The following is a 15,054-nucleotide window of genomic DNA, read 5'->3' as shown; positions in this document are numbered from 1 at the left end:
AGTTCTTATTTCTGGCTTAAGATTTTTTGCAACATAGACTACAGGTTTGACTTACTATAACAAAAATTAGGGAGGAGAAAAGAAAGAACAAAATAAATAGGTATTTAATTCTGGAGTGAGTGCCTTGAGGTTTGCTGGTGGGTTTTTTTGGTTTTTGTTTTGTTTGGTTTGGTTTGATTTGGGTTTTTTGCTTTTATTTGTTTGTTTGTTTGTTTGGGGGGGTTTTGTTTGTTTTTATTCTTTTCTTTTTTCTTCTTTTCTACCAGAAGCTGATTAGCTGATTTTGCCACTTATCTCCATGGTGCTGTCTCCAGCAGCAGTCTCCCTGTGGAATGTATTTTCAAAAAGTAATGAGAAGCTGAATTTCAAACCGAAGCCTGCAGTGGCTAATTAGATGTTTAAGTATGAACTCAGCTGCTATCCCAGTTTGAAAGCTGGATCGATGTTCAGCACATCCCTTGCCAATCAGTCTTCCTCTAGTTTCTTCTCAGGTTGGATTTAGGTGGTCTGTTTTCTGCAGTGGTCTCCCACTTATGCCCAGTGATCCCATGTTTAGTAAAGAGCATTAAGTGAGGTCAGGGTGCCCACTGAGTAACAGGGGAAACAAAATTGCTGCTCAGCACAGACCACTTCCTCCACCCCTCCTGTGCACGGGACTCTCTTGTTGCTCTCAGCTTCTTCACTCTGATTAAGGGCTCCTTTCGCATGTGCACACCTGTAACAGACATTAGGGACTGACCGACTGACAGCACCCTCTCCCCCACCACATCTTGCTTCAGCAAAAGGCTCAGAGGACCTGGGACCATCCTGACTGGCACACAAATCAATTTAACCCAGCTAGTGCTAGCACTGAAGCTTTCCTGATGTGGACTTCTTTCACAATTGTCTTGCACGTCATCCTCCTTTCACCCATCACTGTGCTCCCCAGTTTCCAGCGTGTTAATTTGCCTGGAGGGCAAATTAACCAAGATCAAACTGCAGAAAAGCCAGCTGCTATGTGCTCCATTAAAAGACAAGTGATGCAAAATGTGGCTGACATGCTGGGGTTTTTAATGAAAGGCCACACAAAATTTCAATATATGCCTTAGGATGAATCAGGGAATTAAGCAAAACATAGGCTTGCTGTATTAAAATGACTAAAGCTTCCTAATGATTTATGTATTAATCTTGCAATACATCATCACCATTGCTTAGTCAAGACTATAAAAGTCTATTATTAAACACTCATGAAGCTTTCACAGTCTTAAATTTTCTTTCTTCAGAGAATGCAGCACAAGATTTTTCAAGTTTTGATAATTTTGCAGCTTATTTTGAAGCAGATAGAGAAATATATCGGAAAATAAACATGCCTTTACTGGTTATCATAAGCAGTTTCTTTCTCTTCTCTTATGATCAACCTTGAGTGCTAAATATTGTTTATTAGATTAAAGCAGGCTTCCTGACAGTACTACACATATTTATCCTGTGAACACATTATCTGTGTTTCTGTGTTTCTGTTCATCTCATTAATTGTGATTTTCCTTCGGTAAAGAAACACAAACAAACAAACAAACAAAAACCACCAAAAAAAAAAAAAAAAAAAAACCAAGCAGAAATATAGACAAGGAGAAAAGACCGAGATGGAGAAATGAGAATATTACCACTGACAACCAGTATTTTACCAGCTGAAAGAAAGAAGCTTATACATTAGCAAAACAAAGCTCAAATCTAAGGTATTAACTTATCTACTTATTCAGATGCTGTAGCAGTTATGTTTTGTCCAGCAGCTGTCCTGTTACCAAATACTACTATAGGCTGTTGCACAGTCATTCATCTCACCTACATGACTGGACATTTTGGGAGCTCATGTACTTCTTCATGTATATTTCTTTCATATATGGGATGTGTAACCTTAAAAAATAAATTGTGACTATATACATATAACAGTTAAGGTGGCTGTAGCATAAACCTTGAGTGAATAAGGAATGCAGCATTGGGGACTCCTGAAGAGCCCTCATGATCCTGTGATGAACTTGTTCGAAAGGAAGGCTGCCAGACCATTACATTAAATTAGTGGTTCTACACAAGCTAAAAAACAAATCCTTCATGTCTTGATTTGTGTCATGGGGGTTACTTAAGCAGTCATAGGCCAGTGGCACTTTCAGAGCAACTCATCTTGCCTTTCATTCCTCTTCCTGCAGTGAGCTCCTCGGTTCCATGTGGCTCACACACAGCTCTGGACAAATACAGGCTTCCTCTGGCATCTTTCAACTGTAGTAAAATAACATTTTTCTTCTTAAAATTAGAGTATAAGAGTAGAAGCCCGGAGCTGGGAAACGCTCTCTAACAGGTAAAATGTTGGTAATGGTCTCAATAACTGATATCTCTGCAAATCAGTGACTCCTGCCTTGTGCTTAACCCACAGTGCAGTAGGAGTCACAAGCTGGAAGCTGGGTGGTGTTTTGATTTCTCTTTCTTTTTTAAACCCATGCTTCCCACCTTCCACCACTTCACTGTATAAATGGGTAACATTCAATGACCAGCCCCCTGTTATAGCCTTTAGGAAATGCAGAGGGAACAAAAATTAACTTACTGTCCCCTGAGGACTACATTTAGTAAAGAAACCTAGAATGTATTTATTTTAAAATCATTTATAAAAGGCAAAATAAGCAAGGGCTTGTCATCCCGGGTGTTACTGTCATCCAGATGGAATCAGAGCATCATTTTTCATTTGGCTGAGCCCTACTCCTAATGGCAGGAGGTGAGATGCCAAGAGCTATTCCACTCTACGGAGAGTTGCTGTGTGCAGCTCAGTTGCTGTGTGCTCAGCACAGTTCTCAAATGCATATAACATGGACTCAAAGGCTGGTCTTCTCAAATTCTCACCAGAATCAGTACCTTTAAAGAAGCAAAATTTTTCTGTTTGTGTACAGTTGGTGTTAATTTCAAATGTTTTGGATTATTTTAAATATCAGTGTCAAGTTCAAGCTGTAATTACTGTAATTCTATTCTCCCAGGAATTATATCTCTTTATTTAGAATTATATAAATTGCCACTTTTCTACAGTCAGGACATTTGATGCAGTGTTAAGTACTTGCTAATAGCTGAAGTGGTATTTGAACATAATAGTATCTCTTCATTCAGTTAAAAATTTCCATTAAACAAATCAATGAGTAAATATATAAAAGGAAGCAAGAGTTTGCATTGCTTTATCCAAGAAAAAGGTCATGGCTTCAGGACTGTTCTGTGTCCTCGTGACCCTTTTGAGGGATGGGGAAACAACATGGGCATGTATCTTTTCATATGATCTCTTGGGTAATCTGGATCTCAGGTTATTGAAGATTGTCACATGTGGTAAGATTATGTACAGGATTGTAAATGGGGGGAGGTACTCTCCAACCACTTGTGGAAAGCTTCCTACCTCTCCTGCAATAGAGCTTTTCAGTTGAAGGAAGTAATGGGGACTTTTATGGTTTCTTTGCTTCCACCAGAATGCACATAGGACCACAAAAGGCCCAGCAATAACTTGAATAATCCAAAATCTTCTTGAAAAGCATCTTGAAACTGGTGTAGACTTTTGCAAATTATCTGCAAATTCTGAGCTGTTCATTCTGGGACTCAAAAGGAACTGTAGGGTCTGAACATGTATAATAAAGTGCTGCCATTTCAAATCCAGCACAGCGCACCAAATGCGGTTGGCAGATTTACAGTAGACTATGTTGGTGTATATGCAAAGATAATTTAAGGTTTAATTGTGATGGGCTCAACCCACTGCACTGCCTTGGTTTTAAGGAGGTGATGAATGTGTCCTGCAAGAGCAAATATTCACCACACTGAAGGACTGGTCTGTCTTACTGGAGGAAATGTGCCTGCAAAATCCTTTTTCCTTTGAGATATCTGTAAGTACTGTGCAGAAAATGCTATGCTATCAATCTTTGTTTACAGAAATAACAAAAGATTAGCAAGTCTGGCACAACATACTTTTGAAAATCAGCTTCTGCTTGTTGAAACAATTTAACAACTTCTGCTTTTTAGAAGTTTTCTTATGTAGTGAGAATACAAACATCACAGCTTCAATCTGAGTGATAAAAGTGACTAACTCCCAGTACACGAGCTAAGACAAGGAACTAACTCATAAAGAAAGACATCTATTTGTTAAGTCATCACAAGAAGCCTTCTCCTCAGTTGGAAGACCTTCCTAGGTTAAAGAAGAAATACAGCTGAAATGCCAACAGGTACTAGAGGAGTCAAAATGTGGATGTTTTCTGCATCCATGAAATGACTCACAGTCCAGACACAGCATGAAAGGCTTTTGTTCTTGTTAGGTTGTACATCAACAGCATCATTCATCCACGGTCAGAAATCAGGTGGGATTTAAATAAGATTTAAATATGAAAGAGGCCTGTGAAGAGGGATGATCTTACCTGAGGAACATAAACAAGCCAACTTCAGCAAAACAAGAAAACCTACAAGAAAGGAGTAACATACAAAGCAGTCCACAGCCAGCATTGCAAAGTGGTTGTTTCTAAGCACCCTAAAGGACAGCATCAGCAATCACTTTCTGTACCATTTGGCCTTAGAGCTGAGCTTTGTGTTTCACTTTACAAATTTCCCAACACTGTGTCACCCTGGAACACTGTAGACAGAGATCTGTAATGGAAAACCAAGCATTTCACAAGAAGGGGCATGGCATGGCCTGGGACCAGAATGCTTAAGACCTCTTCCACTTGCAAACACGCTAGAACCTGGTGAAATCTGGCAGGTTTGGCTTTCCAGGAAATGACAAGAAGTTTCATGTCCAAACCCTGAAAAAGCCAGGCAGTCACAGGGCTGCCGTGCCCCAGCCCTCACTGAAAAAGCATGTAAAGAAACTGCTGCTTTGACAGATTGACTGATTGATTTTCTGTGGCAATTCAGATACTGAACATGCCCACCGCTCCTTTAACTCACTGTTAAAGCTCTTGAGCTTCTCCTAAAGCTACTGTGAGCCACAGTGCCCCTCACACTCTTCTCTGTCCCTCTTAGGAGGCTGAGATTTTGCTGTGTACAGCCCTCTCCACCTCCCACAGCAAGAAAGGCTGAGCTACCACAGTACCCAACATATAATGAGAACAGAAGAAATGGAGCAACAAAGCTACAACTATGTCAGACGTTCTGGCAGTATTAAAACTCCTGGGGGCTAAATTATTTTATGTTTACAGAGATTCATTTTACTCATAAAGCATAGTTCTCCCAACACATTTTTTATTAAGAACTTGATTTAACAAAAGACCAATTTTTCTTCACAGGTGTAAGTTTCAACTGCTTGGTCTACTTTTGAACAGATGAAGTTCTCTGAGCAAAGAGGTTTAGGATGAGGAATAGAGAAAAGGTTAAGAGTTAACAAATCACAGAGGCAGAAATCTGCCTTCACCTCCCTGCACAATACCTCATAATCCTTAATGCATGTAGCAAGACACAGGATATATGGCTATGAAAAACCAGCAGCTACAGCAGGGCTAAACCTGGAGGGCTTTCTGGAAGGTGAGCTGCTAATTTTGACCATTTCTCTTAACACATTATTCCAGGGATTTACAGGCATGAGCACCAGCCTTCCCCAGCTATGCAAGGCAGCCCAAAGGACAACTCCACTGACAAGATACTGGGAGGATGGTGGCAGTTAAGGCAATTGAGAAAAATGCTTAAAACATTTGAATAATCACCCAGGACCTGAACTCCAAAGCTTTTAAGGTTCGTTCAGCCTTAGTGAGTCTTTTTGCTGACAGAAAGATGTTAAACTAACCTTCCCCTCTCAAGGACGATAAGCTCTCTCTGCTCCCAAGTCTCTTGAGTCCCTTTTGCCCTCTCTATCACATGAATGCAATACATTAACTTTCAAATTACCATAGAACCATCTTGCCTCTTTGGAAAACAGCACATCTGTGAGACCCATTGCCCTGAATGCCACGCAGAGCTGGCTTCTCCCACCCAACCCATGGTGCAGGGAGAGGATGGGCGGCAGGAACATCTATATCTCACATACTTCCCAGCATGCTGCAATTTTGAACTAGCTCAGAAACACCATGTCCTATTAAACCAATAACCATTATTAATAATCCTTTGTCAAGACCATTAATTCTTTTAGATAAAAAGGAATTTAACATTCTGACAACAAAGTAGCTACATTTAATTGCCCAAATACATGTATGTCTGATGTTACCTTTGTGGTATCAGTGTTACACTCTCTTATCGTTCTCCAGAAATCGATCAACCCTAAAAGGATTTTGATTAGACAGAACAATAATACATCAATACATGTAAAATGAAAGCTTCCTGAAGTTGGCATCCTGACTTAAATATTTCTTTGTTACTGGTTTCAGGAATGGATAAAAATGGATAAAACACCTGATGCATTTGAGCTAGATCTCTGTCTTTTGAATTGATGAATTGGTCTGCTGATACAGTAGCCCATTTATTTTTTTAAATTAACTTATAGAATTTGAGATCTGTGCCTTCCCCAGTACACTCATTTTCCAGGCCAGTGAGTCAATTTTTGCAATTAATGCTAATTGCTGCAAACACAAGGGATCATTTTGCAAAGCAGCAAATCCTTTTGCATTTATACAGAAAGTGTTTGGCAAAGAAGGACTGAAACATCCTTATGTGTGTGCAGTAAGCATTTGAATACTTATCATCTGACTATATACAGGAAAACTTGATAACCCGCTGCAGGAAGGACATGTCTAAATGAACAGAGCACTGTGCTGCAGTTGACATTTCGTCCTGTCAAGGCAACATGGTTTATCTTGCAAATAGAACCAGAATATGCAATAAAAGTCATCGTGGAGAAGCTGCTTAAAAAACAGAACTTGAACAAAACCATGTATTCCATGAGTTAAATAAAACCTATGATGATATGTATCTATCTAATGATCTAGAAAAATCTTTTACAATTACAATTTCTGTATTTTTCACAGTTTTATAAAACAGTCCAGTGACACAGCTCTTCATATGTTATTATGAAAGACTTCTGTACTGACTAAAATGGATTTACAAAAAAGGGGTAATAATGAAAATCTCTCCTACTTCCTTTTACAAATTTTCCTTTATTATATAAAAATTAGAAAAAAACCCAACAGTACTATACTACTACAGTGCTGCATCAGTTTCATGTTTGTTTTTGCTTGAATTTATGATGTTATACTTCCAGTTCTTCCAGTCAGAAAGAATTAAGAAACTTTAAGTGACAGATCAATCACGAAAACTGAAGAAAGTAACTGGGTATTTAAAAAATAGAAGCCTTTCCTTGAAAAAGTTGTTGACTCATCAAACCATTCTTAGTAAAAAAAAATCTGTTTTACACAAATGTCCAGCTTAAAAAAAAATAAGGAAAAAAAATAAAAAGTAATTTGAAACTGATGGAGATACTTCAAAAGGATGGTTTAGAAATTAAAGGTTGGGAGTTTCAGTTATATTGTCATACTTCAAAATCTGAATGCCAGTGTACTCATAGGGATAATTACAAATAAATTAAAAGTATTTTTTTAGAACACTGAAATAAAATGTTTTGGTTTCAAAAATGGATAAATATTTTCCAAAAGAAATTCAACACCTTAACTTTTAGTTGCTGTTCATGGAAAATATTTTCCAAAATTTCAGTAATGCTGATGGAAGAAAATCCCCAACTTTCTGCCCAAACTTAACCTTTTTTAACCAACAAACACATGGAAGAAGAGAAGATGAAGAACACCCCTCATCCAAGAACAGGAGGTCTCCAGCTACTCTGCTTGACAGGTTTTCCCATCAGTACATAACACTTCCTGTTACAGTTCCTTATGAACTGCCTAAGACAGGAGATTAACTGGAGCTGCCTGGTCTCTCCAGAATCTTCCTGGGTTGTGGGCAGAGCTGTTTATCCTATTTTATACCAGCTAGGACACACACGTGGCAGCTGGGAATTTTGCAATTCTTTTCATTTAACTTCTATTGTCTCTGACATGATTCATGCACTAGGGCTACAGGGAAAAATACAGAAATTATATATAATATATTCAGCTTTGAGAGTTTAAAAAAAAATCTGCTCCTTCTGCAGTTGGAGAGCAGAGGAAAGAGAGCAGGAAAGTGTGACTAACTGTTCTTGAATATACAAGAGATGTGAACCAGAAAAGGAGCTGTGTTACTGTGGCTGGGGAGTTCATAGATCTGTGATTCACAGCATTACAGGGCCCATTTGGTATGCAAAGAAGAGAGGATGATGAAAGGAATAGTTAGTCATGGAGAAAAAACTAGACAGAACACACAAAGATGCTAACCCCTGGGAAAGGAGCATATTCAAGTGTGATCCACAGCCTAGGAAAGAGAATACGGTCTTTTTTTTCTTTATTTTCCTAAAAATACCTTCTTATTTGGTAGGTAGAGCACTCAAGGTGAGTATCCTTCACCTTCACCTCAGCCTTGAAAGAGCATCATGAACTCCAGTGCACTGCTCAAGCCTATCTCAACCCAACCCAACCCAAGTGGATGGTACCTTATTCTTCAAGCTTTTGCTGAAGCCAGCCAGCCATATTCTCTCATGACCATGTTGTTTTCTCCTCTCACTTTAGATAAGGCAGGCAAGAGAGGAAAGAAGCCTATGCTAGCTGTGCTACTGGACCACACAGTGTACCACCCTCTGCATGTAATTGCTGAAGTCACCACTGTGGAAATGCTTGAAGATAGATTGTGTTTGTGTTAAACTTTCACCTCCCTGAAAACAGTCGTATTCAAAGTAGGGATGAAGGAGAATGATTTGCCTTAGGGATCCCCTTGTCGACTCATGTGATTGCTGCTGAAAATGGTCTGGATCTAAAAGACCACAAAGACGTTTGATGTTCTTCATATATATCCTTCAGCAAAAGAACTGGGAGAACAGTCAGTGCTCTTGTGCGAGTGCGTTTGCATTTACAATAACACACATGAAACAAGCTGTGCCCTGCCAGTTTGGAACAAGCTCCATCCTGCCTTGATGTACTCATGCCAGGTCTCTTCCACTGGTGTGTGTGTGAAGAGGACGGGCAGGAAGGGGGAGAAATGGCATTCATAGGGAACAAATAGGAGCGGGGCTAGGGGGAGAAGATAAGAGGGAGATAAATGGAGAGGACGAAATAAACTGGTGGGTAGAAATAAGACATCCCCCCCTAAAAAAAAAAAAAAAAGAGATAGGGAGGAAAAAGGCAATTCAAACAAAAAAGCTCCAAAGACACAGATGAAGAAGCAGGCAAGCGTGAAGAAAGAGACAACAAAGGAAGGAGAATGATGTAAAATGCAAAAAGACAAATTAAATTAACCACCCCACTGAAAAGAGCTCACCAGAGCAATGTGGGATACATCGGGTTGGTAAGATGGCAGGAAACAAACCAAAGAGGAAACATGGAGCACAGTAACACAATCTTCCTTTAACACTGTTCACGGGACAGGCCTTCCAACAATTATTTGTTATGCTGTTGCCCTGTGGTCACTGACATGGATGATGTCTGGTTTCAGATCAGATCTCTCTGCAGCAAGTACAAACAATGAGGAGAAATGGCCACAAATGTGACTATCAACCCTGAGTCTCCTGAGTGGGAGAAGGATTCCACAGAAAAGTCTGTGGTAAAGCAGAGAACTGAACTTCAGTGTACTGTCTCCTTTAAGTCAAGACAAGTATTCTGCCTTTCCTTCTCTGCCATGCTTGATGGATGAATCCCTGCTCCAGTACTGTCACTCACCTTCAGTCAGGACACTAGCCCAACTAACATCTAGGAATAATGGGACAAGAGTATGGTAAACAATTTAGCCTGCTGCCAGCGGTAATTTTCCCAGCACATAGTACAGCCTCCCTTTCTCCAATAATGTCTCCAGATGGTTTTGCTGCTTTCCTGCAAGGTTAGGACTACCAGCCAATCTGGGAACATACATCCAAGCCATAAAATGAATTATGGCCAACTGGTGCAACTCAAAATAAAGAAAAAAAAAGGAGTAGAAAATTTTTAGAATGATTTCCCATTCACACAAGCAGCAAAAATGAGACATGGCATCACTGGGAAACTGTTTGCCATGGGTGTCTTTACCACATCCATTAAAGCTCTTGAATGTTGCTCTGAATCACAAGGCATCTCCAGGGCCCCGTGGAGCAGGCAGTGCCTGGGTATGATATCCCCCAACAGTCCTCCTGCTAAACCCCTGCTCATGCTGTAGGGACACACTCACACACACAAGTGATCTCACTGGTTTTTGCAGCACTATCTATGGTGATGTCAAACTATTCGTCTGAGCGGGGGCTTATTGGCAATTAGACTAAAAAAAAAAAAAAAATACCCAGGAGCATCTTTTTACACCTGAACCAAAAAAAGGTTTGGACCTGAATTTACCCACATTTAGCCCGCTCTGGGTTTCACCCTTGTGCCTATGTGCAGGCACCACTGCTGCCCCTGAGTGATTCAGAGCATCTGTGTGGGAATGAGCAGGCAAAATCAGTCAGTCTGTCGTCCTTTATGGCCCTTCTTACATCAATAATGTTGAAATGCAAAGGACACAAAAGCTGCAGGTAAATCTCACCTGTATATTATTATTTTTTACGTCAGACTAGTCATGTTCTTGCTCAACCATAACTTTCCTAACTGAAACATTTCTGGTTCCTTTAAAATATGAGTTAATAACAATGAATCAAAGATAGGGATGATCCTAAATTAAAGAGGCACAGTACAAGGCTTTGCTATAATCAAGGAAACTACTGTTATCTAGAGACACAGAACAGTCACATTTCATTTTGCATTCCACACTTTAGCCCAAAGAAATACTAATCCCCTTAGCCCCCTTGCACGGTGTCATACAGCACATGCCCATCAGAAACAATGAATACACACATCAAGTGAAGAGTAAGGGTAATTTCCTGTGGTTGTTTTACAAGCAAGAGATTAAATTGTGACTACCCTGCAGAGGTTTAAACAATGGCTTGTAATAAAACTGATGCCATAATATGTAATCAGAAGCTTGACATGCCTAATGCAGCATTCATATGTAAAATGTCTGCAGTGGAAACAGCCCAGCCCTCTAATTTCAGTCTTTGTTCAGAAATGAAACCTTGGGCCAGGTACCTCTGATCACCTGCTGAAGTCCCTGTCAAAGGATGGAGACGGTTTCATGCAAATGACACAGAACTCAGACTGGCTCCATGCAGGCAGGCAGAAGCTCTCTGGAGCCCCGGAGAAGGCAGGCTCTGTTTGAGCCTGTTAGTAAGCACGTAATTGCCACGCATGACTGCACGGGGAAATTTATCTCAGTTATCCTGCCCATTCCTCCGCTAACTAAACCACGCTACACAGCTCCTGTACGATATCAGAGACATTTGCTGCACCATTTGATGTCTTCCTAATGTTAGAAATATCTCACAGACATTCATCCACAGTTTTGCTAAATGAAAGCAGGAGGACACATGTCATCCGTGAATTTTAGTCCATTTTACTGGATTAAAAACCCAGCGTGGCCACAACCTGGATCTCAATAAGCTCTTGGGGAAGCACAGGGGGTGACACAGACATGAGCCGCGGTCTAGAGCTGGCAGTGAATCGCCCGGCTGATGTGTGAGAGGGCAAGGACCGTAGGGGTAGGACGGGGACAGGCAGGATGACACAGCCTAGGGCCGGGGGATGGGTGGGGGAAGCCGGAGCAGGGCTGAGAGGGAGGCCGCGGGAGGAGACTGGGATGTCAGGAGCGGAGCAGAACAAGGCGGAGGCCGGAGCAGAGGGAGCAGAGGACAGCGCGCTGGAGCTGCGGCCGGCGGGCAGAGGCGGCGGGCAGGAAGGAGCAGCAGCAGCGGAGGGCCGGCACCGCAGCTGCGAGGCAGCAGGGCAGGAGGGGCGAGCGGCCCCGGCCCCGGCCAGCGCCCCGCGCTCGGCGGGCAGCGAGCAGCCACGGGCGGCTGTGTCCGAGCTCCTCTGGGGGCGGCAGCGGGGCCGCTGTGCACGCATCCTCCGGGGGCCATGTCTGTTAGCATCCACCCAAGCCATTTCAAAACATCCCAGTTATGGAGAGTCTCCCTGATTAGGCAGTGGCGAGCCCAGGCGCCGCATGCACCACAGCCATCGCCGCAGTATAGGCATCAGAAAGCAAAGTGAGGTTTTCAAAGCCCAGACTAAAAGACACCGTTCAGAAGTTTATAAATTACTTGTATCTTTGACTCAAGGCTGCAAGCTTTGATCAAATCTGGAATCTATTAAGCAAGTGCTTGAGAAGCACCATAAATTGTAAAAAAAAAAAAAAAAAAAAAAAAAAAAATTAATTAGAAAAAGGCGACAAAACCCCACCTCATTCAGTAGTCAGTAAAAATTATCTTGTAGTTTAATCTGCACACGATTACTACAGATCAGTGAATACCAAAAAGGGATCGGTACCTGCTTTGTAAGTCGTTTAGGTGCAATTTGCCTACATAATGGGTGGCTGATGAGACAGTGATGATCCTAGCATTGTGACTGTGCGTTCCTGATTGCTTCAGCGTATCCAAGAGGAGGTTAGTCAACAGGAAGTGTCCCAAGTAGTTCAAGCCGAAGTGCTCCTCAAACCCATCCTCCGTCTTCCTTTCAGGGACCAGCATCACCCCAGCTGGAGGAAAAAGTAGAGGTAAAACCTGTTGATTTATTTCAGAGGAGCAGCAAGCTAGAAGGAGCACGGATCTCCTGCTGCAGAGGGTAAACACAGCATTTAGAGCAATGAGTGACTGGTGATGGCATGTCAAGTCAACACTCATTTATTCCTGGCAGGAAAAATGTCTAAACCCCCACTCTGGTTTCTTTATCCAGATAAGATGCTGATTGACTCTCTCTCTCCCTCCCTGCAGGACTGTGAGGGTAAATGAGTTCATTTGTGAGAAGTGTTTTCAAGAGGTGGGAGCTGGGCGATCCCAACAACATTCCCTCCATCAAAACTCGGAGCAGTGGAGACAAGACCAGGCTAAGCAGCAGACCTGCTCTCCCAGACAGCTTTCCCCTGAGTCCTGGCTGGAGTTTAAAGCTTTGGTGAGTCTACATCTGAAACCTGCAACTTCTGTCTCACTGGTGTGGGTGAGAAAAGATGTAGTGAATTTACCCAATATATCTTAATTACCATGCTTACAAGCAGCTGCATATTGAAATTAGGTTTTCAATGCTTATTTTGGCAATATTTTTGCATAAATTTCTACAAACCACAATTTTCCAACTCAGTGTCTAAAATAAGTATCCACATCCCAAATATGCAATGTTGATTTCAGCATCTTGCAGAGAATTCTGAGCTCATGCATAAATTATATCATGTATTGAGGCTGTGTGAGGGATAGTTACACTGCTCAGTTATAGCATAGACTTGAACGCTATAAATTATTCTTATTTTATTAAAGTTTAACTACTATACAAGTGGATATGATCTTTGTCATTTAAACGTAGATGGATATAACTCATGGAGAATCCTGTTACAGGATGCTTCTCTCTCAAACTCATGAATATGATACAGCAGAAGGGCCACCTCTGAACACAAGGCATGAGAAAGTGTCAGCTTAATCCTCATGCTACTTCATGTGCCCTCTAAAAAGCCTTTAACATCCCATTTCCTGATGTCAGCCTGACCTGATCATGGCGCATTAAATGACCATTTTAAATTGCACATGATATGCATCTACACCACTGCTTTGGGGGTTCCTGCCACCTGACACTGCTGCTTTGTTGCAGCTTGGGCTGAAGGAGAGATATTTTTGGGATCTTTTTTAGCACGGCAAACACCCATAGTGATTCACCTGTGGCTTCCTACTGCTTAATGGAGCAACTGGAGAAGCAGTGGGAGGGGAAGAAGCTCAAGAAGACCACAGAGAAAACAAAAGGTTTGGGTATACCACAGCCTACCTGCAAATGGAGAATTTAAGACTGAACATGAGCTATGCTGCCTGGGGGTACAGTGAAAGAAACACAACACAAATTACATGATGAGGCTTCACAAAAGCTCTGATTAGCATCTCCCTACGTCATTTACTGCTGTAAATTGTGTCTAATCTGAAACAGTGGTTGGGACTGAGAACTGGCGTGAAGGTTATGGACAGATGCAAATGTGAGACAAGCCCAGCTGTAAGTTTTTCTTGTTTTCTGGGAAGAAGGAAAGGATGGGAATGGCAACAAACCCCAAGCTCCCAGACCAAGTCTCAGCCTGCTACAGTGCAAGTTTTAGCACAGACAGAACTCAGCACGAGCTGTAGGGGGGCAGATGGAAACATTGCTGCATCTCTGAGCACCAGGGCTAGTACAAGAAAATGATTTGCATATCTCTGAGGCCATCCTGCCCTCCAAAGCTCTGACACTCGGAAAAGGTGAAAGGAAGCAGTTTGCCAGAGTTCTGTTTGCAGCAACACTGGTAAAATACAAGCCCAGGAAAGGCATCCAACATAAAAATGCCCTGGCACAGCAAGGCTGATGTGCACCCCGAATGCTGCTTCTGCATCTGCCGGGGCTGCTGCAGGGCTCGCTACAGGACCCCTCCATGCACAGACACACTTCTGTTGGTTGAGTCAAGTGGAGGGATGGAGGAATTTGTCCTGAGAGAAGTATGTTAGACAGCTGCTACAGCTGTTCAGCTTTGTATCATGACCAGCAGGCAAACACAGAGAGGCTGCCATCGCTCACATTAGCCTCGAGGATGCCTGTGCCACAGCAACTTCACCCTCGACCTCCAGAGAGACACAGGATTTCAAGAACACATAGAGGCTTTGCCCTCCACCCCAATTAGTCTCCACCATCTGTACTGCACATCCTGGAAGCAAAAAACAGGAGACAGAAAAAATTTTCATTTATGCAATGAACAACTGTAAAGATACACACTCCCCAAAATTAATTTGCTCACTCTTCAGGAGTATCCCCCGAGTAGAAATTCTGATCAAGTCCTTGAGCAGGCACAATCACCTCTGCTTGCATCTGATGCTACTACAATTCCCTTTTTGTCTTCAAGAGCTCCTCAAATAATGCTAAGCCAAAACACCTTTAAAAGACCTTATTATTTTTTTTTTAAAGGCTCTCATCTTTCAGGTAGTTCATATCAAAAATCTTGCCCTGTAGTCTGAGG

General features: G+C 41.9%; 1 protein-coding gene across 2 annotated transcripts in view; it reads right to left on the bottom strand.

The window, feature by feature from the left end:
* Positions 1-15,054, bottom strand: part of DHRSX (dehydrogenase/reductase X-linked) — a 163,083-nt gene that overhangs the window by 33,644 nt on the left and 114,385 nt on the right. For both annotated transcript variants that reach the window (XM_032100196.1, XM_032100197.1), the window contains one exon: positions 12,369-12,576. In XM_032100196.1, coding sequence (XP_031956087.1) covers positions 12,369-12,576 — 208 coding nt within the window. The remainder of the gene's footprint in view (positions 1-12,368; positions 12,577-15,054) is intronic.

The sequence above is a fragment of the Corvus moneduloides genome, chromosome 2 (assembly GCF_009650955.1).
Source record: "Corvus moneduloides isolate bCorMon1 chromosome 2, bCorMon1.pri, whole genome shotgun sequence".
In the NCBI taxonomy this organism is placed as follows: domain Eukaryota; kingdom Metazoa; phylum Chordata; class Aves; order Passeriformes; family Corvidae; genus Corvus; species Corvus moneduloides.
Note: the sequence above shows the minus strand (reverse complement) of the source record. Positions and strands in the feature narration are given on the sequence as shown.